Source organism: Oncorhynchus mykiss, chromosome 9 (assembly GCF_057628025.1).
Source record: "Oncorhynchus mykiss isolate SJ-2025 chromosome 9, ASM5762802v1, whole genome shotgun sequence".
Classification (NCBI taxonomy): Eukaryota; Metazoa; Chordata; class Actinopteri; order Salmoniformes; family Salmonidae; genus Oncorhynchus; species Oncorhynchus mykiss.
The window spans coordinates 47204524-47228460 of record NC_143030.1 but is presented as its reverse complement, the minus strand read 5'-3'; the positions used below and the strand labels follow the sequence as shown (position 1 = coordinate 47228460).

The 23937-nt window shown below is 43.1% G+C and overlaps 1 protein-coding gene across 2 annotated transcripts in view; it reads left to right on the top strand.

Annotated features, from left to right (window-relative positions):
• LOC110532127 (ephrin type-B receptor 2) overlaps positions 1-23937 on the top strand; it is a 56619-nt gene that overhangs the window by 24990 nt on the left and 7692 nt on the right. The window contains exons 2-12 of one of the 2 annotated variants that reach the window (XM_036988043.2): positions 6024-6088; positions 6755-7439; positions 14201-14356; positions 15715-16050; positions 17121-17245; positions 17358-17520; positions 17704-17877; positions 18535-18648; positions 19244-19491; positions 21714-21929; positions 23128-23277. In XM_036988043.2, coding sequence (XP_036843938.1) covers positions 6024-6088; positions 6755-7439; positions 14201-14356; positions 15715-16050; positions 17121-17245; positions 17358-17520; positions 17704-17877; positions 18535-18648; positions 19244-19491; positions 21714-21929; positions 23128-23277 — 2432 coding nt within the window. Of the gene's footprint in view, positions 1-6023; positions 6089-6754; positions 7440-14200; positions 14357-15714; positions 16051-17120; positions 17246-17357; positions 17521-17703; positions 17878-18525; positions 18649-19243; positions 19492-21713; positions 21930-23127; positions 23278-23937 lie in introns of both variants that reach the window. The other variant, XM_036988042.2, reaches the window with a different exon arrangement.

Here is a 23937-nt window from a genome sequence, read left to right as displayed (position 1 = left end):
AACAGACAACAACTACCCACAAATCCAGGTGGGGAAAAGGCTACCTAAGTATGATACTCAATCAGAGACAACGATAGACAGCTAGCTGCCTCTGATTGAGAACCACACCCGGCCAAACACAAAGAAATAGAAAACATAGAAATAAAGAAACTAGAATGCCCACCGTGGCCTAACCAAAATAGAGAATTAAAGCCTCTCTATGGCCAGAGCATGACAGAAATGCTTGTGTTCCTAACTCCAACAGTGCAGTAGTATCTAACAATTCACAACAATACACATAAATCTAAAAGTAAAATAATGGAATTAAGAAATATATAAATATTAGCAAGAGCAATGTCGGAGTGGCACATATGAGATGAGTAAAGTGGTATGTAAACATTATTTAAACATTATTAAAGTGACTAACTAGTGTTCCATTATTGAAGTAACCAGTGATTCCAAGTCTATGTATATAGGGCAGCAGCCTCTAAGGGGCAGGGTTGCGTAATTTAACGTAATATCTTATGTTGTTCTTGTCTATAACTGTTCTGTACTTTGTCATGTATTTGTATGGTTTCTGTGGACCCCAGGAAGAGTATCTGCTGCATGTGCAGTAGCTGATGGGGATCCTAATGAACTAAACTAAACCTGAAAACACATTCATTTCAATTCAATTGAATATTCATGTGCAAAATTACTATCATTTGTAAAAATTTGACATTAGTCCTCGTTTAACAATGCTTACCTACCAATGAACGCCACTGAAGCAGACCTAAAGTCATTTTTGTAATATTGTTGAGATGAGTAAAAATGCTATGCAAAATGCCATTCTAATATGGCATTGCTATTATGTCACTCTCAACCGCCTGGTAGAGCTCTGTTACATTTTCGAGACAACCTCTTTATCGCGTACAGTATTTATAATACTCAGCTTTAATATAGCCTTCCATGTGTCGTGTGTGACAGGATCTCTGCGACGTACTGTGCACACTCGGTTGGGCTCAAGCAGAAACTGAAGTGCTTTGATGACATGTCTATGCACGAAAGGAGGGCATCATGCAGTAACTCATGTCACCCCCCTTCCCTTTGTCCCCTGTTGCAGCTACAGTACATCAGATTGTGCATGCCTTGCATTTTGAGCCTTGTTGTGCGTTAGTTTGAGCCTACTGTATGACTTGGAGAGCTGGAGCTAGTATCCACATAGACCCAATTCTTTCCCTTCTCCGTGCTTTCCACTCAGACTTGCTCCCCTCCCAATCCCTCTAGGCTCAGTCCATGGGAATTCTTAGCGGGTCACTGCTCCCGGCCTCTTTATTCCCGTTCAGCGGCAGCACCAACACCTGGCTCGCCCTCCCTCACAGCTACTCATTAATCCACACTGATACTAACAGGAACTGATCACCCGAAAAATGGCCCAATTTGGAGACCAATCATTTTGTCTGAACTTGACTATAAAATGCCTACTGTTGTAATGCCGTATACATTATGTCATTCAGCCTCTATGGTCAGTTGATAATGGGGATGAATCATGTGGTTATTCCACTGTGGTTATTCCACTGTGGTTACTGCCTCTCTACGACAGGTGGCTTACATGAAACTGGAATCATCGGCCATTATGGTTCTGTAATTGGCTCATTATAGCATACTTCCCTAGAGATTGTACATGGCTCAGACTCCCCTAAGTATTTAAGGATTCTTTCAGAGGTGACATGCAATTGACTTGAATTAAATTGAATATTTGTGGTAATGTAATTGACACAGACACATAGTAATGGTTCATATTTCTCTAGTTTAATAGAGATTCTTGGTCATTTTCCCAGATGTTTGTTGACATGTTGCTGTCATTTTAATTGTTTAATTTGTTGAGAGATGCTTTCTTTTGGAGAACAATGTTGGTCCCAGAGTATTTACATGGTAGTTACATATTGAATAGAATAGTTCATTGTGCATACTGTAGTTCAACAAGTGCTCAGGACCTGCTGGCATCACACTTTTGTTATTGTGGGCATTACGATGCAGTTAGCTAGCTGGCTTGTTGTTAAATGTCATGACCGAGCACTCTGAGCTGGCTTTGCTTGGCAGTCACTTTGCCTCTGTGTTTTCACTGAAATCAAACAGGCTAGTACAGTAGGTGGTTAGCTGGGTACATATCGATTCACACGTAATGTCTAAGTAAGAATCCTGAATCTTACTACACCGGCTCTGACGCTCGTCGGCTCTGGCAGGGCTTGCAAACTATTACGGACTACAAAGGGAAACCCAGCCACGAGCTGACCAGTGATGCGAGCCTACCAGATGGGCTAAATTCCTTTTCTGCTTGCTTTGAGGCAAGCAATACTGAAGCATGCATGAGAGCACCAGCTGTTCCGGACGACTGTGTGATCGACGACTGTGTGATCTCTCCGTAGCCGATGTGAGCAAGACCTTTAAACAGGGCAACATTCACAAGGCCGCTGGGCCAGACTGGTTACCAGAACATGTACTCAGAGCATGCGCGGACCAGCAAAGTGTCTTTGCTGACATTTTCAACCTCTCCCTGACCGAGTCTGTAATACCTCTCAAACAGACCACCATAGTCCCTGTGCCCAAGAAAGTGAAGGTAACCTGCCTAAATGACTACCGCCCCGTAGCACTCACGTCGGTAGCCATGAAGTGCTTTGAAAGGCTGGTCATGGCTCACATTAATACCATCATCCCGATAACACTAGACCCACTCCAATTCGCATACTGCCCCAACAGATCCAAAGATGACACAATCTCAATCGCACTCCACACTGCCCTTTCCCACCTGGACAAAAGGCACACCTATGTGAGAATGCTGTTCATTGACTACAGTGCAGCATTCAACACTATAGTGCCCACAAATCTCATCACTAAACTAAGGACCCTAGGATTAAACACCTCCCTCTGCAACTGGTTCCTGGACTTCCTGATAGGCCGCCCCGAGATGGTAAGGGGGCCCCTCAGGGGTGCGTGCTTAGTACCCTCCTGTACTCCCAGTTCACCCACGACTGCGTGGCCAAGCACCATCATCAAGTTTGCTGATGATACAGTAGTGGTAGGCCTGATCACCAACAACGATGAGACAGCCTACAGAGGGTAGTGCGTACAGCCCAGTACGTCACTGGGGCCAAGCTTCCTGCCATCCAGGAGCTATATACTAGGCGGTGTCAGAGGAAGGATCTCATACTTGAGTAAAAGTAAAGATACCGAAATAGAAAATGACTCAAGTGAAAGTGAAAGTCACCCAGTAAAATACTACTTGAGTAAAAGTCTAAACGCATTCCGAGCCTGCTGCTACGCCACCATGTCTGTGTCAATGACTGATTTCAACTGTATTCCTACACTTTGCACTTCAAAATAAATCTCAGCTCGGTGAAAAATACACACAAGATGTCTAATGTTGGTGGGGAATTTGATTCTGTTTTAATGTTACTCCTGAATCCCTATGATAAATAAAATAGTTATCTATTTTATTTATCATAGTGATTCAGGAGTAACATTAGTGCAGATGGTATTCTTTTGCTAAGTGTAGAGATGTATTATAGGTAATGATTATGTAGGGGACTACTGAGAATGCTACAGATGTATTCGGTACTAGGTAATCATGTCAAATGTAATCATATTGTCATTGATTAAAGAGTTTTACATTATTTTAACTGAACAGCGTCCCACTTACCTTAAAACCCCCAAACCAATTAATAACTTTACAAACTCTAGTTTGGGACACCTGGGAACACCACGTGACGTCCTGATGACTGGTGAAACAAATGTCTTGAGATCATCTTACAAACGTCCTAACATGGTCCTCAATGACATGGTTCTCAATGACCTACACAAAGGTCCCCCAAAGTTCCATTGGGATCATCATGCGACATCCTAATCACTAGTAAAATGAAAGTCCTGAGAACTTCCTATAAAAATGTTGACATGGTCCTGAGTGACGTTCTGGTAACTTGCAGGGAACAACACAAAGCTCCCCCAGAGAACATTACATTGGCTCCATCACACAGCGTCCTGATGACAGATTTATTTTATTTTATTGGGAACGTACTGAAAACGTCTTTAGGGTCATCGCCAGAATAAACTGGAAACAATACAAAAACCTCCAGGGGACCATGAAAGTACATTATAAGAGCATCCTAAAATCGTCCCTGGGGACGTCCCCAGAACAAACCGGTAACTAGACAAAATCTCCACAGGACCATGTCCATGACACAACTTCCTGAGTGTGTCCTATAAATGTCCCTGGGGACATCCCCGGAACAAACTGGGAACTAGCAACAGGGAAGGGGAAAAGGGAAGAAAAATGTCCCTACCATTTAAACCCACACCCATTAAAACCTCACCACTATTCCACTACTTGGCCCTATCTGATCCTACACCAGGCCGACAGCCTGGGAGGACGGGACACTATCGTTCAACACCTTTAAACTCCTCTGCAGCAAAATCTCGTACACCCAAGTACTTCTCTGCACCTGCCACCACAACATCTTTTTTTCTGTGACTATGTCCCGAGGATAACGTCATGTTTAACGTTCCTAGAACGTTCTCAGAACTGGGAGGGTCAGCCACGGTCTCTTCCCTTTCTGCAACCTATGGTGGGACAAATCAATCCAATAATCAAATTCTATTTATATATAATTCTTACATCGACAATAACCCAGCCTAGATCCCAAAGACCAATCAGCAGCACCGTGGCAAGGAAAAACTCCCTAGATGGAAAAAATCTTTAGAGAAGTTCATCTGATAGTGGGTATCATGATGTACTGAACAGTTGAAGACAGATGTTTGCTAGAGAGAGCATTGGTGCTATTGGCTTTCCATAAGTCTTTGTTCTCAACTGCAGATGTGAGGGTACCAGGCAGTGTGTTATCATGAGAAATAAACTCGATAAACAACTAACCCTTATTCTAACCCTCCCCCCCCCCCCCCCCCCCCCAAGTACAGTTTCCATCCAGGTCCATTTTTATAGAGACAGAATTGTGCTCAGTCTACATAATCAGGGTCCAACCTATGTTTTACCACTGTATGAGTAGGTTGTGGCCTGTCCCCCTTCCTGTATTCCCTACCAGAATATAAGGCTTAAATATACTTGTTCGTACCATCTCTCCACTCAGCAGCACTTCACTGATAGGACCCTGTGAATAATTTAAAATGTGTCAGTCTACACAGGCAGAGTGGGGAGACTTACAGCCTACTTGCCCTTCCATTTCTGGTGGGGGTGGTGAGAGGAGAGATTATGGGCTTCACTGTGTGCGTGCGTGTGTGTCCGGATACTGAAGAGAGGGAGAAAGAGAGAGAGAGACAGCAGATGTCACCAGGCAGAGTCATTCACTACCGTTCCTCCTGTATTAAGTGTGGTTGAGGTGCAGCAGAGTGTCACTGTGCCCCCTTAGCGTGACTGCACACAGACCATCACTGAAACAACACAAAGCAGGGGCACGGGTCATAACACAATACTTCTACAATATCACTCTACTCCAAGTCGCAAAAGGGTGTTATGATCATAATTGTGCAATTCTGTCAGACCATGTTAGGAGTATCATGATTAACCAATAGAGCTGTCACGACTGCATCCTGGCAACATTTTAAGTGTTGTATAGTGTATGTAGTTTACAGATTAATCATTGATCGCTCATGAATCTGTATTTATTGTCTGCATATGCCCATCTATATGTTTGATTATGTATGCACAGAGCTACCATTTCCCCTTGGGGATAATAAAGTCATTATCTAATCTATTTAGAGAGATGTACAGGTGTAGACTCCATATATAACGCTAAGAACAGAGGGGAGAGAAGGCAACATTGTTGCAACCCTCTAGCGATAATGATGAACGTACATATGTGGCTAGAGAAACACTTTTTTTAATTAATTTTTTATCCTCGTTTTGACATTGGTCGGTCATACACAGTTAATACTATTTTCTCACCACAATATTTCACAATGACAGTAACATGTGTCTTGCTGTCTTCGTTGCCCTGTTTTGCAGTTGTGATTTTTAATACCACATGAACTTGTTCATCTTGATTTCCCTGTAGAAATACTCATGGACTCTACGACGGCAACAGCAGAGCTGGGATGGACTATCTATCCAGCATTGGGGGTGAGTAGAACAAAGCATCTCATTATGTGACACACCATTTTGTAAACTTTTTAAACTTTTTGTGATTTTGCAGAACCGTCTCTAGCTGCAGCACCATGAGAAGCCCAATTTAGAGCAACAGCAAAAGCATATATAGGAATAAGTACCCCTATTTGTTTACCATGTTCATACGGCATTGTTATTCGGGATACAATTAGGGGCAGCAATATATCCGGTCATAGGTTGCAAAAGGCCCCAAAACAGCATGTGGGAACCTCCCCCCCTGATGTAGTTGGTTAGAGTTAATAATTGATTTCATAAAACAAACTTCTAAGCAAAGTGAATTGGGGGAAATTTGCCTACGTGTGCCTTTCATGTAAAATGCAAAAGTGGGAGCTGTCTGAGGAATTGCGATGTTGTTTTGTTAACTCTGCTGAAGGAAGATTGCCCTGTCATACTGAAATCAATAATTCATAAAGTGTGTGATGCCAGGAAGATAAACAGTGTGAAAGCTGTGAGCCAAGTGATACATCAACTGAATCTTATTGCACGTTTATTTTGACATTAATCATGATATGGGTTCTTTGGGTTTTTTAAGACCAGTAATCAAAGTAATTCAAATAATATGTTGACTTTTCACTGGTCATGGATGTTAAACTGACCTCTTGCTCTGTCTGTCCCTGGCAGTGGGAGGAGGTGAGTGGCTACGATGAGAATATGAATACCATTCGCACCTACCAGGTGTGCAATGTCTTTGACAACAACCAGAACAACTGGGTACGCACCAAGTACATCCGCCGGCGCGGCGCTCAGCGCATCCACGTGGAGATTAAGTTCTCGGTGCGCGACTGCAGCTCCATCCCCAGCGTCCCCGGCTCCTGTAAAGAGACTTTTAACCTGTACTACTACGAGACAGACTCGGACACGGCCAATAAGGTGTCCCCGGCCTGGATGGAGAACCCATGGATTAAAGTGGACACCATCGCAGCCGACGAGAGCTTCTCCCAGGTGGACCTGGGCAGCCGGGTGATGAAAATCAACAGGGAGGTACGGAGCTTCGGCCCCGTGTCACGCCAGGGTTTCTACCTGGCATTCCAGGACTACGGCAGCTGCATGTCGCTCATCGCCGTGCGCGTCTTCTACAGGAAGTGCCCCCGCGTGGTCGAGAATGGCGCTGTGTTCCCTGAGACCCTGTCGGGGGCGGAGAGCACCTCCCTGGTGGCGGCGCGGGGTGTGTGTGTGCCCAATGGAGAGGAGGTGGATGTGCCCATCAAGCTCTACTGTAACGGGGACGGGGAGTGGATGGTGCCCATTGGGCGCTGTATGTGCAAGGCTGGGCACGAGGCGGTGGAGAACGGCACGGTGTGTCGAGGTGAGAGCTGCTGATATAATGTGTTTACTACTACTGTGGACTGTTTTGCCTTGGGGTCATTTACTTATTGAGATTAGTGATAAGCCAGAGGATAGAGACTTGAACAGATGTAGGATCTTAATTTGGATTATAATTAATAGGCATTTTTGTAGCGGCTGATACTTTTTTCGGAAGGGAAAATCAAGTCTGAAATTTCTAAGTGGAAATTACAAACTTCAGAAGCTTTTTTACATGTCAAATGCACTACAAGTTTCAAATGTAGATCCTACATCTTTAATGCATATACCTTTGGTTTACTAACTACAATAGAGTCACTAAGGGAACGCAATTAGTGCCAGGAAAGATGGGTCAAGAATGTGCTGTAGGGGAGAGTGTTGAGGGTAATTAGAGGTGTCTTTAAACCGTAGACCTATGTCCCAGCCTTGCATTCAGAGAGATACCACTTTATGCCAAGAAAGCACTATCCTAGTGTCTTCCCTTACCCTAATGTATTTCTGTGATGAGTGAAGAAAGGAAGAGACAAGGAAAATGTCTGACACACACACACACACACACACACACACACACACACAAATCCCTGGCTATTTGATTAGAAATATCAAGCACTGCTAATGAAGGCCTCAACGACCTGTTCTGCCGTGTTTCGCGGTGTGAAGGTTTCTTTGGGGAGGAGGGACACTTAAATAGCCAGAGGTAGTCAATGATATCACTGAGCCTTAGTCATACTGTCACACAGCAGTGACTCCCCTATGTTGTTAAATCTGGTTTAGTCATCCAGGAAATCCTTATTCAAGAGTCCATTTTGATGGTAATTTGACCACTTAATGAGGACAGTGACTTCACATCACCAGGCACCTTCATACTCACCCAGCTTTCACACAGTATAAAGCCCATAGCCGACGGATCTATTAATGACCTATGCTTCGTGGTTTATGTTAGGCATTTCATGTTAGGACAAGAAATGCCCTATGTTCTGGGGAATAATGACCTGATTAGAGAGTGCATTAGTCCCAAAGACAATAGCACAGCAAAAACTGTGTAATACTTCTACTGGCTACTCAACATGCTCTAGGGTCAAGCTCTCTAACCTCACCCTGTCTTCCTCTCTCCCATGGAGAGCAGTGAATCGTGGGAGTGTAGCCCTTTGGATTCATTTCAAGCCTGCAGGGGAAAGAGGGACCTTATTGCTGTAACAATACATTCAATAGGTACATGCATTTGTCTAGTTGGATGAATGGACATGCAAGGTGGAGAAATTAGCAACGCTCATGCCCAGCCCACCTCAGACCTTCCCCTCTTTCCAGTCATAATCGTTGTATTTGTGAGGAGTAAATTCCTTTGTTGCTGTATTGGTTTCTTTCATAAGATCGAAGCGAACACTCAAACTCTTGCTTGTACAAGCACCTTTTCCAAACTTCCAAAGTTATGACCCTATCAGAAAAATGCCAGTCCCTTTAAAAAAAATTTACCAACGTGCATCCGATGTGTTTGGATTGTGCACATTGTTAACTGATTTGCTTCATAGACAATCTTTTGTTGGGTAAATATACACTGCAGGCATTTACTCTGTCTAGTGGGGAAGCCAGAGTTATGTCCTGCAACAGTGTATGTTGTCCTCTGGGTTTCGGCTTCTACTGAGCATGCAATGGTCATTGAACATAATCAGAGAGCGAGAACTCACCTGCTGCCCCCAGTGTATTCAACACCAGATTTACAACTCTTACATTGTAAATTACTCTTACATTGTAAATTACTCTTACATTGTAATTTTATTCTGTATAAAAAACAATAACATTTGTAAAGAGAGTACACTTAGTTTTATGTGAGAGATTAGATGTGCATGACTCTGTACATGTAACATAAGCAACCCCCTGTAGTATTTACCCCTCTCTCTCTCTCCACCTCCAACAGACACATGGTCCTATGTAATTCTGGGCCACACTCAGATTATTGGGACATCATGGTTCTTGCGTGTAAAATAGTCATTTGAATCAAGCCACTGCAAATTAAGTCTTCTGAGAATAGAATTCTGGGCTATGTTAGGGCAGACCCCCAAGCTCAAGCAATTACTAACGGGTCAGGAGTCCTGGAAACGCATGAGGGGAAAAGACTGTCCTCTCAATTTACCGCCAATCCTACAAACATGGCGCATTAAACTCCCTCAGAAACCGAGTCATCCACATCCACATCTCTCTCTCTCTCCCTTTCCCTCTTCCTCTCTCTCTTTCTCTCTCTCTCTCTCTCTCTCTCTGTCCTCCCCCTCTCTCTCACACACAGTTGATATGTTATTTTTACTTAACCACAGTGTTAAAAGATTCACAGTGCGGTGCAGAGGAGACAAAGTGGTAATGTTGTGGGCAACCTCATGTTGGATAATATTGCTTTCAGTCCGACTGCTACTCCTGAACTCAGCCTCTCTTGGACAGGTATCTTTTCTTCATTTCTGACAGAGCCTCTTCATGCAGACTGTGTGTGCATGCATGTGTACACATGTCTATGCGTGTGCGGGGTCCTATTTATAGCCTATATGGTCGGGAAACACAAACAGCTTCTGGCTCTAATTAGGAGAATGGCTCCGCAGAATGTTGGCGATGTTGTCAGTGTCAATACATGGCAGTGGGTTGTCTCTGCCTGCTACTGGATCAAAGTCAGGCACTGTCTACAAATTGACCTTTGCTACGTGTGTACAGTTTTGTTAAGCCTTTGATAAGGCCAAAGTTAAATTCTACTGCTCCACATCAGGCTGACTCATTCATTATTTTGTTTTGTCAAGAAGAATTGTCTCAAAGAACATGATTAGTCAAGTGTTTTCGGTTTCATCTACTACTTCTGTAGTATCACATAATGTGAGCCAACTCTTGAGAGTGTCAAAGTACAAACACTTTTAAATCTATAGATATATATAGATATTTAAAACACTTTTAAATCTATAGATATTTTGTAGCGCCATGCTTGAATCTAGGGTTGGGCTGTATCCAGATGTTCATATCCTCATACCTTCCTTCTCTCACATCGGGATTTACGGTGTTACCCGCTTAGTACAGAAGGGGCTCTATTACCAGAATGGTAACAATATTAGCACTTTGTAATAGAGAATTTCCATGGAGGCTGCTAGCTATTAATGCTAACGAGCAGAAACGAAAATACACAAATTGCAAAGACAGACAATCAAGCTCATAAAGTTATACATATGTAGGTAGGAGCTACCGAATGTCATTTTTGGTGAGTTTGGACATTTTCAAGCAAATGTGAATGAAAGACATTGTGCAAATGAAATGAACAAGTTTGGACGCGTGCTTGTCTGAAGGAAGGACAGTACTGTGCACAGACTGTGTCTCTGTGGAGTCTGGGAGTCGCTAAGGCAAGGAGCCTGCCTGCTCTGCTCGGAGAAGAAGACAGGGAGAAGCAGACGGCCCAGCACAGAGAGGAGAACAAACGCAAGGAAATCAAGCTGCAGTTGCAGCTGTACAGATAACTCATTCAAAGGGCTTTGACTTCTCAAACATGGCAGAAAGTGAACACATTATGATGCATAGTGCACCTTATTAATTCAGCCACTTCCTTAGGTAACTAGCAAGTTAAACTTAAGGGTCGCCTTAACTCAGAATTCTTCGTTTTTTTCACACTGATTCTTTTTTTAAACGCAGATCTACAATACAGATCTTCTTATTGTACATTTTTGCTCAGCATCAAACACATTTTGTGCTTCATTTGCACTTCTGCACTCGTTTGAGAATTCACAAATTAGCATTCTATCAAAAGACATCGCTTTGACTGATGTGTAGCCACTTTTCTCCAGTAATTTTCTCGGTGTAGCCAGCCTACTTTTCCCTGGTAAAATGGCAGATTAACTTTAAGCGAAACTTTAGGAAATGTAGCTGGTTACATTAGTTCTGTAATAAACATTAGAAATATAATGGCCTTGCATCTCCCGTCTCGGATCAGTTTCTCGGGCGTCGGCGAATGCCAAACACAGCTGAATAGATATACACAAAAAATGACAGTTTGGATCAACCAAAAAAACTGTCCACAAGTAAATTAGTTAGGTTTTCTCAATTGAAAAATGCTACGTTTGTTAAAATCAAATATATACGATTCATTGCCAACTGTTTTATTTGATTATTACCAAACCGATATTTCAAGTTGCAACCTATTTCTTTCAACACTCGTTTCCGTTTTGGTTAAACCTAATAAATAACAAACACAATACAATATATAATGTAAATACAACCCATTTTTTTCATATTTTTCCAAGTTCACTTTTTAATTTGGATTTAACTATTCACATTTCTTCAATTGCGTTACAAGCTATTCAATAAATTAAAGTTGGTTCAATAACTTGAAATAATGTTTCCAAACAAATTCTTTACACAAGTCTTCCACATTTAGTAGCCACAATATCGTAACCAAGCATTGGCCACCTTAATATAGAAACCTTATCTGGCTCTTTAGTATCACATGCCAGTTGTTTTGTTTTTTTACCAGTATTTCCAGCATTATCCACTACTGTAGGTCTGCTACAGGTAGAACATCCCAGGAAATATTATTTAATTGACACAAGCTGTCTCCAATCAGTCAATCAATGTCTGGTTGTGTGTGAATTTGTGGTTTGGGGGGATCGCCGAACAAGTCACACTACCTGTGTTGCCATCAGCATTGTGTCAGTTCTACCTGCTAGACAAGACCAATCAAAATCAACCCCCCCCCCCCCATTATTTAAATTCACAGGATAGAAGATAGAATGTGTCAGCCGTCGAGAATTGAACATCTACGAATCTTGAGCTTGGATGCTGTCATTGGACGTGACACAACGCGGGCAGCTTTCATTGATTTCAAAGGAAGTGTTCCCTCAATGGCTGATGGCTGATGGCATTGCTGGATGCCCGATGGCTGTAGTGTAGCAGTGCCGTAAGCCAGGGGAGGCGTAGCTCTATGAATCTTAATTGCGCTATGCTTATTATTTGGTAGGGAATACTTTTTGTAGATCAGTGATTATACATCTCACTTTGCTCAAGTGAAGTTGTAGCTAAAAATGTGTAAATTAGGGGCAGTTTAAGGGGAGTGCGCCCTCATTGGGGAAACCCATTCTAGTGATTATATTTCTGTTTGGTAGGATCCAGGGCTGGGACGACTACACTGTGGCCTGAAATATTGATATCGGAGTATCACAGATTGTGTAACTATTTATTTATTGAATGACCCCTTATTATCGAATTGTCACATCCTCTCTCTCCCACTTCAATCCTCCTTCCTCTCAGTCTGGGTCTAGCCATGGGTGTTCCCTGGGTCCCTCTGTCAACAGACTCTTTCTTTTGTGTAGTCACACTGGCTGTCCTTTGACTGCCTGGGATTCCTATAGCTTCTCATTGTGGCAAGTAGAAGATAGGACAGTTAGTCAAAGACGGTTTCGGACCTCTTGGTAAATGAGACAAAAACTAAATGAATTCAATAACGAGAGACAAACACTGTTTCAATACAAGAGAACAATGTAAAGTTATCCTCCGAAAAGGGTAGAAAATATACCTACTGTATATATTTTTTTCTCCCACTGTCCTGACACAGACTGGCTAAATGCACTCCAGAGTGGTCGGGGATGGACTGCTACGTGTCTGCCACTGTCAGACAGTCAGAGACCACGTCCAAAATAGCACCCCATTCCCTTTGCACCACTTTTGACCAAAGCCCTATGGGCCCTGCCACCCTGGTCAAAAGTAGGGCACTATATAGGGAATAGGTTGCCATTTTGGACCAGATCCAGAGAGTTGAGGAAGTGGCAGACAGGCATTTAATTACTTTCACACCATCTTGATTGGATTAGCTTGCGAAGCTGGAGGCTGCAGGAACCTTCACACACATCATTTAGCCCTTTAGAATACACCGTACATGGTGTTGGTAGGATATTGGTTAGCAGCATTTGTTGATCGGAACAAAGGTTTCTACATATAGACATTCTCAATGTCGGCAACCATGGAGGAGAATGAATGATGGAGCGCATTAGCCGTTGGTAGTGATATGAGGATTTGGTATAGATACTCCTCTTTCTCTTTAGCCCTATTTCAACACATACTCCACAGTTGTAGAATATGTGTAACCCAACATATTGTCCCCTACACTCTACCACCCCTCTCTCCCTATCACACACCCGTTGCCTTTTATGGTATAGCCATTCAATTCCAGACCTCCAGATTTCAAAGTCTCTTTGACTCTGCCTCACTCTGTTCTCCCAGAGTTTCAAATGCCATGAGACAAAAAACATGAATAGCAACAAGCCTCTGATTCCTGGAAGTTTTATTTTATTAACCATATGTGGAAGGACATGCCAAAGGTAATGTGTCTGTGTATTTCAAGACCAATATTTTATGATATGTCTGGGAATTTGTCTTTCAATCGACTCGGTATCCTTTTTTCTCTCATGCCGTCATATTGTATAATGTCTGGTATTGAATTTATGTCACTCTTAAGTATAATAACTTAGGTTATGAATTATCTCTCCCACTCCCTCTGTCTCTTCATGTCTCTATCGCCATGCTGTGGTGTTATGTGTTGCCTTCTTGCTCTGTTGTTGTCTTAGGTCTCTCTTTCTGTAGTGTTGTGTTGTCTCTCTTGTCGTGATGTGTGTTTTGTCCTATATTTATAATATATATATTTTTAATCCCAATGCCTTTTGGTAGGCCGTCATTGTAAATAAGAATGTATTCTTAATTGACTTGCCTAGTTAAATAAAGGTGAAATAGAAATATGTCTGTCTTTCTCCTCTGCAGCGTGTGGCTCAGGGTTCTTTAAACCTTCCCAGGGCGACCACCAGTGTCTCCAGTGTCCCATCAACAGTCGCATCACCAATGAGGGGGCCACCAACTGTGTGTGCCGCAACGGTTACTACCGCACCGACTCAGATCCCCCACTGATGCCCTGCACCAGTAGGTTCCTGGTTCTTACAGTACCATTCACTCTCCATAGGGGGTGCTGTAGCCCAGTGTTAAGGAAAGACAGTGGAGATTCTCATACTACAGCTTATTTAGTAGGCTTTTTGTGTATTTAAGAATATAACGTTTTGCAGCATGCACATTTACATTTTGACTAATGAATTGACAAATGCTCTCAGGACATAATGGGCCATTATCAATTTGTGAACTGAGTTTTCATTTGTGATTCGAATTTACTAACAGAATCTATCACCTCACCTCTAATAATTTAGGCCTAATGTGCCATTCACTATAGATAAAAGCACCTGTCTAGCAAAGACAGAATTAATCTGATATATTTTGTGCATATTGCAATGAGCACAAACAAAACTGCTAACCTATTCAACGACCGCTCTTTTAACAACACTCCAGCTCCGCCTGTATATTTTCACATAAGAAATACCAAAGTGATGCATACTTCTAGGTGCCCCGTACCCGAGGGAAAAACACGGGCTATGCTTCATCCTGGTATGTGGTAGCCCTCTTTTGTATACGCACTGAACTGGTGGAATGTCCCTTCCATTCTCTTGGTGGAATGTCCCTTCCATTCTCTTCCATTGGTGCAACAGTCCGAAAAGGACCTCCGAGAAAATAGAGAGATTTGCATAAGCCTGTCCCTTATGAGGGGGGCAGCTGTTTTAGAATGTGAAAACATGGCCTGCGTCCCAAATGGTACCCTATTGTCTTTATAGTGGACTACTTTTGACCCTGAGCCCTATGGGTACCCTATTATGGGCCCTGGTAAGAAGTAGTGTACTATCAAGGCAATATGGTTCTATATGGGACGCAACCAGGGCCACAATGGCGAGGTGGCCCTCAGCAGTCTCTTTCTGATTGAAGAGGCAGAAATGAGCGTGCATGGGCATTCTTTGTGTCTCTCAGATTCCGACAGGACGCTAACTAGCTAGCTCACTGCTCTTTTCACTGCTCTCTCTCCCTACTATTGAAAATGTTAATCTGAAGCCTGATGGGGTTGAATAGAGCTCATGAAAATACTTTGGAGTCTTTGAATTTAGTGTCCGAATAATCAGCTACGGTGAATACTTTCTGTTCAGTTGAAGTGTAGAGACTGTAGTAACGTACTGTACACTACTCCAACCACATAGAGGTCATTTATTACAGAGTTAACCAGTAGTCAACAACTCTGATCCTGGAGAGCTATAGTACAGGGTGTGGGTTGGGTTGAAATCAAACACTGCACCCCCTGTTGCTCCTCAGGACCAAGGTTGATGATGACCCGTGTCTGGAGTATAGACCTTATTATCAGTGACCCTCCCTAAACTCTTCCTCGTATCCCACCTCTTCCCTGACAGCCATCCCCTCTGCGCCCCAGAGTGTAATCTCCATTGTGAACGAGACATCCCTGAGGTTGGAGTGGAGCGCACCGCGCGATGGCGGTGGCCGCGAGGACGTGGTCTACAACATCATCTGTAAGAGCTGTGGAGGGGGCCGGGGAGGCTGTACCCGCTGCGGGGACAACGTCCAGTTCGTCCCCCGCCAACTGGGCCTGACAGAGACTAGGGTCCACATTAGTGACCTGCTGGCCCACACGCAGTACACCTTTGAGATCCAGGCAGTCAACGGGGTCTCCGACCAGAGCCCCTACTCGCCACAGTACTCGTCGGTCAAAATCACCACCAACCAGGCCGGTAAAGGAACCAATAGACACAGTCCTCTACAGCAATTCATTCACTCTTCTCCAACAGTACTGTGTTGAAGTGTGAAGTTCAGTGGAGAGAAATGGTCAGCAGTGTGTCCAGTCTGGCAAGGAGTGCCAAAGGGAATATTACACCGAATAGGTTTAGATATTTTGATGGTCGAAACAATCAATCATCCGGGTGTTTTCCAAGGGCAAGATCTGCATAAGTACATATATACTTCATCTGGTACAAACCATGTCTGTGTAAGGATGCTTCAGTAATATTTATGATGTCAGCATGAGATAGAGGATATTCCAGAATAATTCAGTGACAGAATGATTTGGGACCTTTTATTAGTGTTGAGTAAGTTGCACTGCATTTTGGGCGCTTGGTATACAGTATTCAGACATGACATTCAATGGACTGGGTGTTAGGCAGTGTTGTTATTGGGGTCAGGCTATCAGTTGAAACTCTCTGCCCTTGACACTGTAGTCTTTTCTCCAGTGCAGTAGCTGTCAGTCCTAATTACTGTCTGGGCTGGGACTGTAAAAAGACCAAACTCAGGTTCCCATGAACCCCAGTGTCTCTGGGGCTGCTGGGACCTGCAATTACAGACTGTAAGGAGAAGCACTAATATTACATAAACAGGCCCTCATTAAGCCCTCATTAACGAAATGCGTGTGTGTGTGTGTGTATGTGTGTGGGTGTGTGTGTGCGTGTGCGTGCCTGTGTGTCTTTGCCTACTGAGTGAATATTTCACCCCTTTGAAAACAAATACAATATTACTATTAGTATTTTCAGAGCAGTGATGACTGGAATAGTACTTAATAAACCGCCTCCGATGTTCCTGGCTCTCAGTTCCTTCAGCACAGTACAGATGTCAGCCTTAGAGACAGCGTGCAGGACCAGGTACAGGCTGCTGCCTCATTAGTCTAGTTCTTGATTGGCAGTTGGGATTTTAAAGCTGTCTGCTCCCGAGTGTTGTGGTGTTGTCACTAACCTTAACCCTTCTATACCTGTCTATCTGAACCTGTATCTCTCTCTCTGTCTCTCTGTCTCTCGCTGTCTCTGTCTGTCAGCGCCATCGGCCGTGTCGATTATGCACCAGGTGAGCCGGACCCCCGACAGCATCACTCTATCCTGGTCCCAACCTGACCAGCCCAACGGCCTCATACTAGACTATGAGCTGCAGTACTATGAAAAGGTAACGTCAGTTGACAGGTGTTACTACTGCATTACTGCTGTAATTGCTATTACTGTAAGCTTGGGGAGCATTCGGACAGTGAGCAGATCCAGTCTTACACTGTGTGTTCCAGAGCATGGCAGAATGGAACTCATCAGTGGTGCGCAGCCAGACCAACACAGCAGTCATCCGGGGCCTGAAGCCCGGCGCTATATACGTCTTCCAGGTGCGGGCTCGGACCGTGGCTGGATTCGGACGCTTCAGCGGAAAGATGTTCTTTCAGACCATGACCGAAGGTATACCGTTTGAACCAAACCTCGAACCAGCGAATATTATTTTTTTAATGTTTTTTTCCCCCCCAGACACTTTTGGTGCTCGCCCGCTAAACGGTATGGTCCCAAAAGTGCAACATTACAGAGTAGGCCAACCTAGTAGAAGGTAATAACCGGAATGGGGTTTATTTTGTTGTGTACTTGCAGAAGAGTACAAGTCCAGCTTTCAGGAGAAGCTCCCCCTCATCATTGGCTCCGCCGCTGCAGGCATGGTCTTCATCATCGCTGTCGTCGTATTCGTCATCGTCTGCAATCGAAGAAGCTCTGAGAGGCCAGAATCTGAATTCACAGATAAGCTCCAGCACTACACCAGTGGCCACAGTGAGTAACATGTTTTTACAGTTTTTGAATGATCTTTTTTTGAACTAGGATTCATTTAGATATATATATATATCCACCTTCCAACAGATAAACATCTATCTGTGGCAAATGTGTTGAATGGCGGAGTGAAACATTTGCTTTGGAATAATACTGTCATCCCGGAGACAGTGGGGCTGTAACGGTTAGATGTGGAATACTGGGAGTTCAGAGTTACTACTGTACCTAACTACCTGTAGCAGGTCTTAGCCCAGGCAAGGTTTTAGCTACTGTTGTATGTAGTCCCAATGCGTATCCCCAGGATGTACAGTACCAGTCAAAAGTTTCGACACAGCAACTCATTCAAGGGTTTTTCTTCATTTGGACTATTTTCTACATTGTAGAATGAATGTGAAGACATCAAAACTATGAAATAACACATATGGAATCATGTATTAACCAAAAAATTGTTAAACAAATCAAAATATATTTAATATTTGAGATTCTTCAAAGTAGCTGCCCTTTGCCTTGATGACAGCTTTGCACACTCTTGGCATTCTAGTAAAATAGTAAAAAATAAAGAAAAACCCTTGAATGAGTAGGTGTGTCCAAACCTTTGACTGGTGCTGGATATTATGCATAGCCTTTGTTTTCTTTGTTTCTCCTTCCAAGTGTCTCCAGGAATGAAGATCTATATCGACCCATTCACTTATGAGGACCCCAACGAGGCAGTGAGGGAGTTTGCCAAAGAGATTGACACCTCCTGTGTCAAGATCGAGCAAGTCATTGGCGCAGGTAAAAAATCAACCGGTGAAGGTGAAAACCCTATATACATTACAATATATACGTTATAACACATTTAAAGCTTAGTCCTGGACTAAAAAGCATTCTCAATGGAGATTCTCCATTTAAATCACTTTTTAGTCCAGGACTTGACTTAATCTGTGTCTGGGAAACTGGCCCATAAAGTGTGATATTGATATACACGTGTGTATAAACCCAATAATACATGTTGTATGATTGTCTTACATTTAATATATCCAAGTTACAGACCCATATCATAGCACTTGGAAGTCTTATACAGATGTAGGATCTTAATTTGATCCAGTTTGCTACAGCAGGAAAATAATCCTGCAGCAACAAGAAATGTAAATTATTATGTGGATTATAATTAATGGACATTTTTGTAAAAAATAAATAAATGTTAGGGCAAATCAAGACTAAAATGTTGAAGTGGAAATGACAAACTTTAGAAGCTTTGTTAAACCTTGAATACACTACAAGTTTGAACATTTCTGCAACAGGATGATCAAATTAAGATACGGCATCTGTAGGGATGTATCAGAGCCCTTTGCTGATGCCCAGTAAATCTGAACATATTATTGTTCAGGAGAGTTTGGGGAGGTGTGCAGTGGGAACCTGCGTCTCCCCGGAAAGAGAGAGATCCTGGTGGCCATCAAGACCCTGAAGGTGGGCTACACAGAGCGCCAGAGGCGGGACTTCCTATCTGAGGCGTCCATCATGGGCCAGTTTGACCACCCCAACATCATCCACTTGGAGGGCGTGGTCACCAAGAGTGCCCCAGTCATGATCATCACTGAGTTCATGGAGAATGGATCACTGGACTCCTTCCTCAGGGTCAGTAGGTCAATGGGCCTCTCAATACTCTGGAGAGATCTTTTCTCCTTTCCTTCCTTCTTCCAGACACTTCAGGTTCAAACACAGTAGGTTGCTTTCCCCTGTTTGTCTTTTTCAAATAAAATAAAAGGTGACTAAGTTAGGAGTGGAGAACCTAAGGGCTGGATCTCTGCCTATTCTCCTGAGTGAATTTCGGAGATAATAAATATGACAGCATTTAAATTATACAGTGACCTTCAGAAAGTATTCATACCCCATTGACTTATTCCACATTTTGTTGTTATAGCCTAAATGCAAAATTTATTGTTTTTGTTTTACTCATCTACAAAGAATACTCCATAATGACAAAGTGAAAACATAATTTTAAGCAAATTTGTTGAAAATGAAATATATGTCATTCACATAAGTCTTCACACCTCTGAGTCAATACTTTGTAGATGCACCTTTGGCGGCGATTGCAGCTTTCAGTCGTCTTGGGTATCTCTGTATCAGCTTTGAGTCATCTTGGGTATCTCTGTATCAGCTTTGCACATCTGGATTTGGGGATTTTCTTCCATTCTTCCCTGCAGATTCTCTCAAGCTCTGTTAGGTTGGATGGGAAGCGGCGGTGAACAGCATTCTTCAAGTATTTTCAAAGATTTTCAATGGGTTTCAAGTCTGGGCTTTGGCTGGGCCATTCATTGACTTTCACATCCTTGTTCTGAAGCCTTTCCAGCGTTGCTTTGGATGTATGCTTGGGGTCGTTGTCCTGTTGGAACATAACTCTTCGCCCCAGTCTAAGGTCATTTACACTCTGAAGCAGGTTCTCATCAAGGATTTGCCTATATTTGACTCCATTCATTGTTCCATCTATCCTTACCACTCTCAGACCCAGACCCAGACCCAGACCCTGCCGCCAAAAAGCATCCCTGTTGCTTCATGGAAGGGATGGTGTTAAACGGGTGATGAGCTATGTCTGGTTTTCTCCAGACATAGTGCTTTGCATTCAGGCCAAAGAGTAAAATGTTTGTTTCATCAGGCCACACAATCTTTTGCCTTATGCTCTCACGTGCCTTTTTGCAAACTCCAGGTGTGGTGTCATATGCCTTTTTCTCAGGAGTGGCTTCCATCTGGCGGCACTCCCATAAAGCCTAAATTGGTTCAGAGCTATAGAGACTGTTGTCCTTCTGGCAGGTTCTCCCATCTCAGCCAAGGAACTCTGTAGTTTTGTCAGAGTGGTCATTTGGGTTCTTGGTCACCACCCTGACCAAGGTCCTTCTTGCCCATTTGCTCAGTTTGGTCGCACGGACAGCTCTAGGCAGAGTCTGGGTAGTTCCATATTTTTTCCATTTCCCAACAATGGAGACCACTGTGCTCTTGGAAACTTTCAACACTCTGTAAATTGTTTTATACCCTTCCCCAGATATATGCCTCATCACAATTCTGTCTCTGAGATCTACGGACAGTTTCTTGGATTTTATGGTATAGTTTCTGCTCTGACCTGTGCTGTCAACTGTGGGACAATATATAGACAGATGTGTTTCTTTCTAAATCCTGTCCAAACAATTGAATAGGTCACAGGTGGAATCCAATCAAATGGTAGTGACATCTCAAGGATGATTAAAGGGGTGTGAATACTTGTGTAAATGAGATATTTCTCCATTTAATTTTCTAAAAACACATTTTCACTTTGTCATTATGGAGCATTGTGTGTAGATGGTGAGATATTTGTTTTAAATGTATTTTGAATTCAGGCTGTAACACAACAAAATGTGGAATAAGTCAAGGGGTACGACTACTTTCTGAAGGCACTGTATCACAGTAACCAGACAGTGGATAAGTATCTCTTATCAACTACAGATTTTTCAACTACAACTATGTTTCTACATCAAGAACACAATGAATTCAAGAACACAGTGGCTGTCTCTCCTCTGCATCATCACTTTATAGCTTTCTTGTTTTTGATTCGCTGTCGTGGGTCCCTCCGGGCTGGGCCCAGGTGTGAGGTGTGTAGAGTTGGCTTAGTTAGATCAGGTGAGCTCACAGATCCAGATGAGGATTTACCAGACGCAAAATTTTTGTGCGGCTAACGACGCCTGGAAACTAATATGAGAACCAGCCTGTTTTGAGAACGTGTACCGTATGCCTGTGCACATTTCAGAGAGCATAACACATAACATAGCAAACATAGCAGAACATAGCACAGTAACATGTAGCAATATAACATTTCTGTATTTTTTTAGCAAAATGATGGGCAGTTCACAGTGATCCAACTGGTGGGCATGCTGCGTGGCATAGCAGCGGGCATGAAGTACCTGAATGACATGAACTACGTGCACCGGGACCTGGCTGCCCGCAACATTCTGGTCAATAGCAACCTGGTGTGTAAGGTGTCGGACTTTGGGCTCTCGCGTTTTCTGGAGGATGACACATCAGATCCCACCTACACCAGCGCCCTGGTGAGTGTGGCTCTGTCCCAATATCCATACTTCCATACTGTGTAGTATGGAGCAATGTATTTTGGGCATGTTAGACCCCACAAACACCAGTGTCCTGGTGAGTATGGCTCTGTACCAATCATAGGAATAGATTATATTTCTATGGTTCCAATATACAGACTAGAATACCCCTTATTATGAGGCAATGTATTGGGCGTGCATTGTAAGTGGTATGCTAGTATGGAACTGTATCAGGTTTAAGATTATACATACATGTGAAGTCTAAAGTGGGTTCTTCTTGTCTCCGTTCTTTCATCACCACTGATTTTCAAGTATAGGACACAGGAAAGCAATATCACAGTTGCTTTAAGGGATACTTTGAGATTCTGGCGATGAAGGCCTTTATCTACTTCTCCAGAGTCAAATGAACTTGTGGATACCATTTGTATGTATCTGCATCCAGTATGAAGGAAGTTAGAGGTAGTTTCATGAGCCAATGCTAACTAGCGTTGCACTAACGCTAGTTAGCAACTTCTTTCAGACTGCAGAGACATCAAGATGGTATCCAGTCAGTTCATCTGACTGGGGAAGTAGATGAAGGTCAACATTGCCAAAATCCTGAAGTATCCCTTTAACAAAGGATTTGCTTTCACCTGTCCAGTGCTGTCAGATCAGTGCAGATGAAGTCAACAGAGATGAGGAAACAACTGTCACTTCTTAAAACGATTAAGATCCCACCCACAACCTAGGTTTTATTTGCAGCCTGCAGTCCATTTTTTACCCTACTCCTGACGTGTGCACTCAACACCAAGGGAGTTCAAAAGCCTTTATTTGTATGGCATGTTCAATGAAACAATAGTTTTTTAAATACGCGTTTCGGCAGCATGGCCTTCTTCAGTATATGTATAGATTATTTTAAAATATTTGTTATTTAACCCCTTTTAACCAAAGAGCACTTTTTATTTACAAATACCTACTGTACCTACTGTACTGTGTTATCTAGCAGCACTTCCGTCCTCTTTTTGTACTCCTTCTTATAGTTTTAAAAGAAATGGACAAGTTTAAGAAATATGGTGGAAACTGACATTAAGTCGCTCTGGAATTAGAGTGTCTTACTTGCACCAATCCAATACTTCTAAATGCATGAGGAGAGTGATCGAGTGCACAGTCCTGACAGAAGGGTAGAGAATTGGTACGCAACACTTGTCTGTCTTTCTAGGGAGGGAAGATCCCTATCCGATGGACTGCCCCGGAAGCCATCCAGTACAGGAAGTTCACCTCCTCCAGTGATGGGTGGAGCTACGGCATCGTCATGTGGGAGGTGATGTCATACGGAGAGAGGCCCTACTGGGACATGAGTAATCAAGATGTGAGTATCCAGGAGTCATCTCTCGCTCTCTCTCTCTCTCTCTCTCTCTCTCTCTCTCTCTCTCTCTCTCTCTCTCTCTCTCTCTCTCTCTCTCTCTCTCTCTCTCTCTCTCTCTCTCTCTCTCTCTCTCTCTCTCTCTCTCTCTCTCTCTCTCTCTCTCTCTCTCTCTCTCTCTCTCTCGACTTGACAGGATGACTTTGATTCACACTATTTGAGGGGAAACAAATTCTAGACCACCTTTACTCCACACATATAGTACAAAGCTCTCCCTCGCCCTCCATTTGGCAAATCTGACCATAACGCTATCCTCCTGATTCCTGAGTACAAGCAAAAATGTAAACAGCACCAGTGACTAAGGTCTATAAAAAAGTAGTCAGATGAAGCAGATGCTAAACTACAGGACTGTTTTGCTGGCACAGACTGGAATATGTTCCGTGATTCTTCCGATGGCATTGAGGAGTACACCACATCAGTCACTGGCTGCATCAATAAGTGCATTGAGATTGTCATCCCCACAGTGACTGTACATACTTACCCCAACCAGAAGCCATGGATTACAGACAATATTCGCACTGAACTAAATGGTAGAGCTATCCCGCTATGCCCTCTGTCAAACAGGCTAAGCGTCAATACAGGACTAAGTTTGAATCGTACTACACC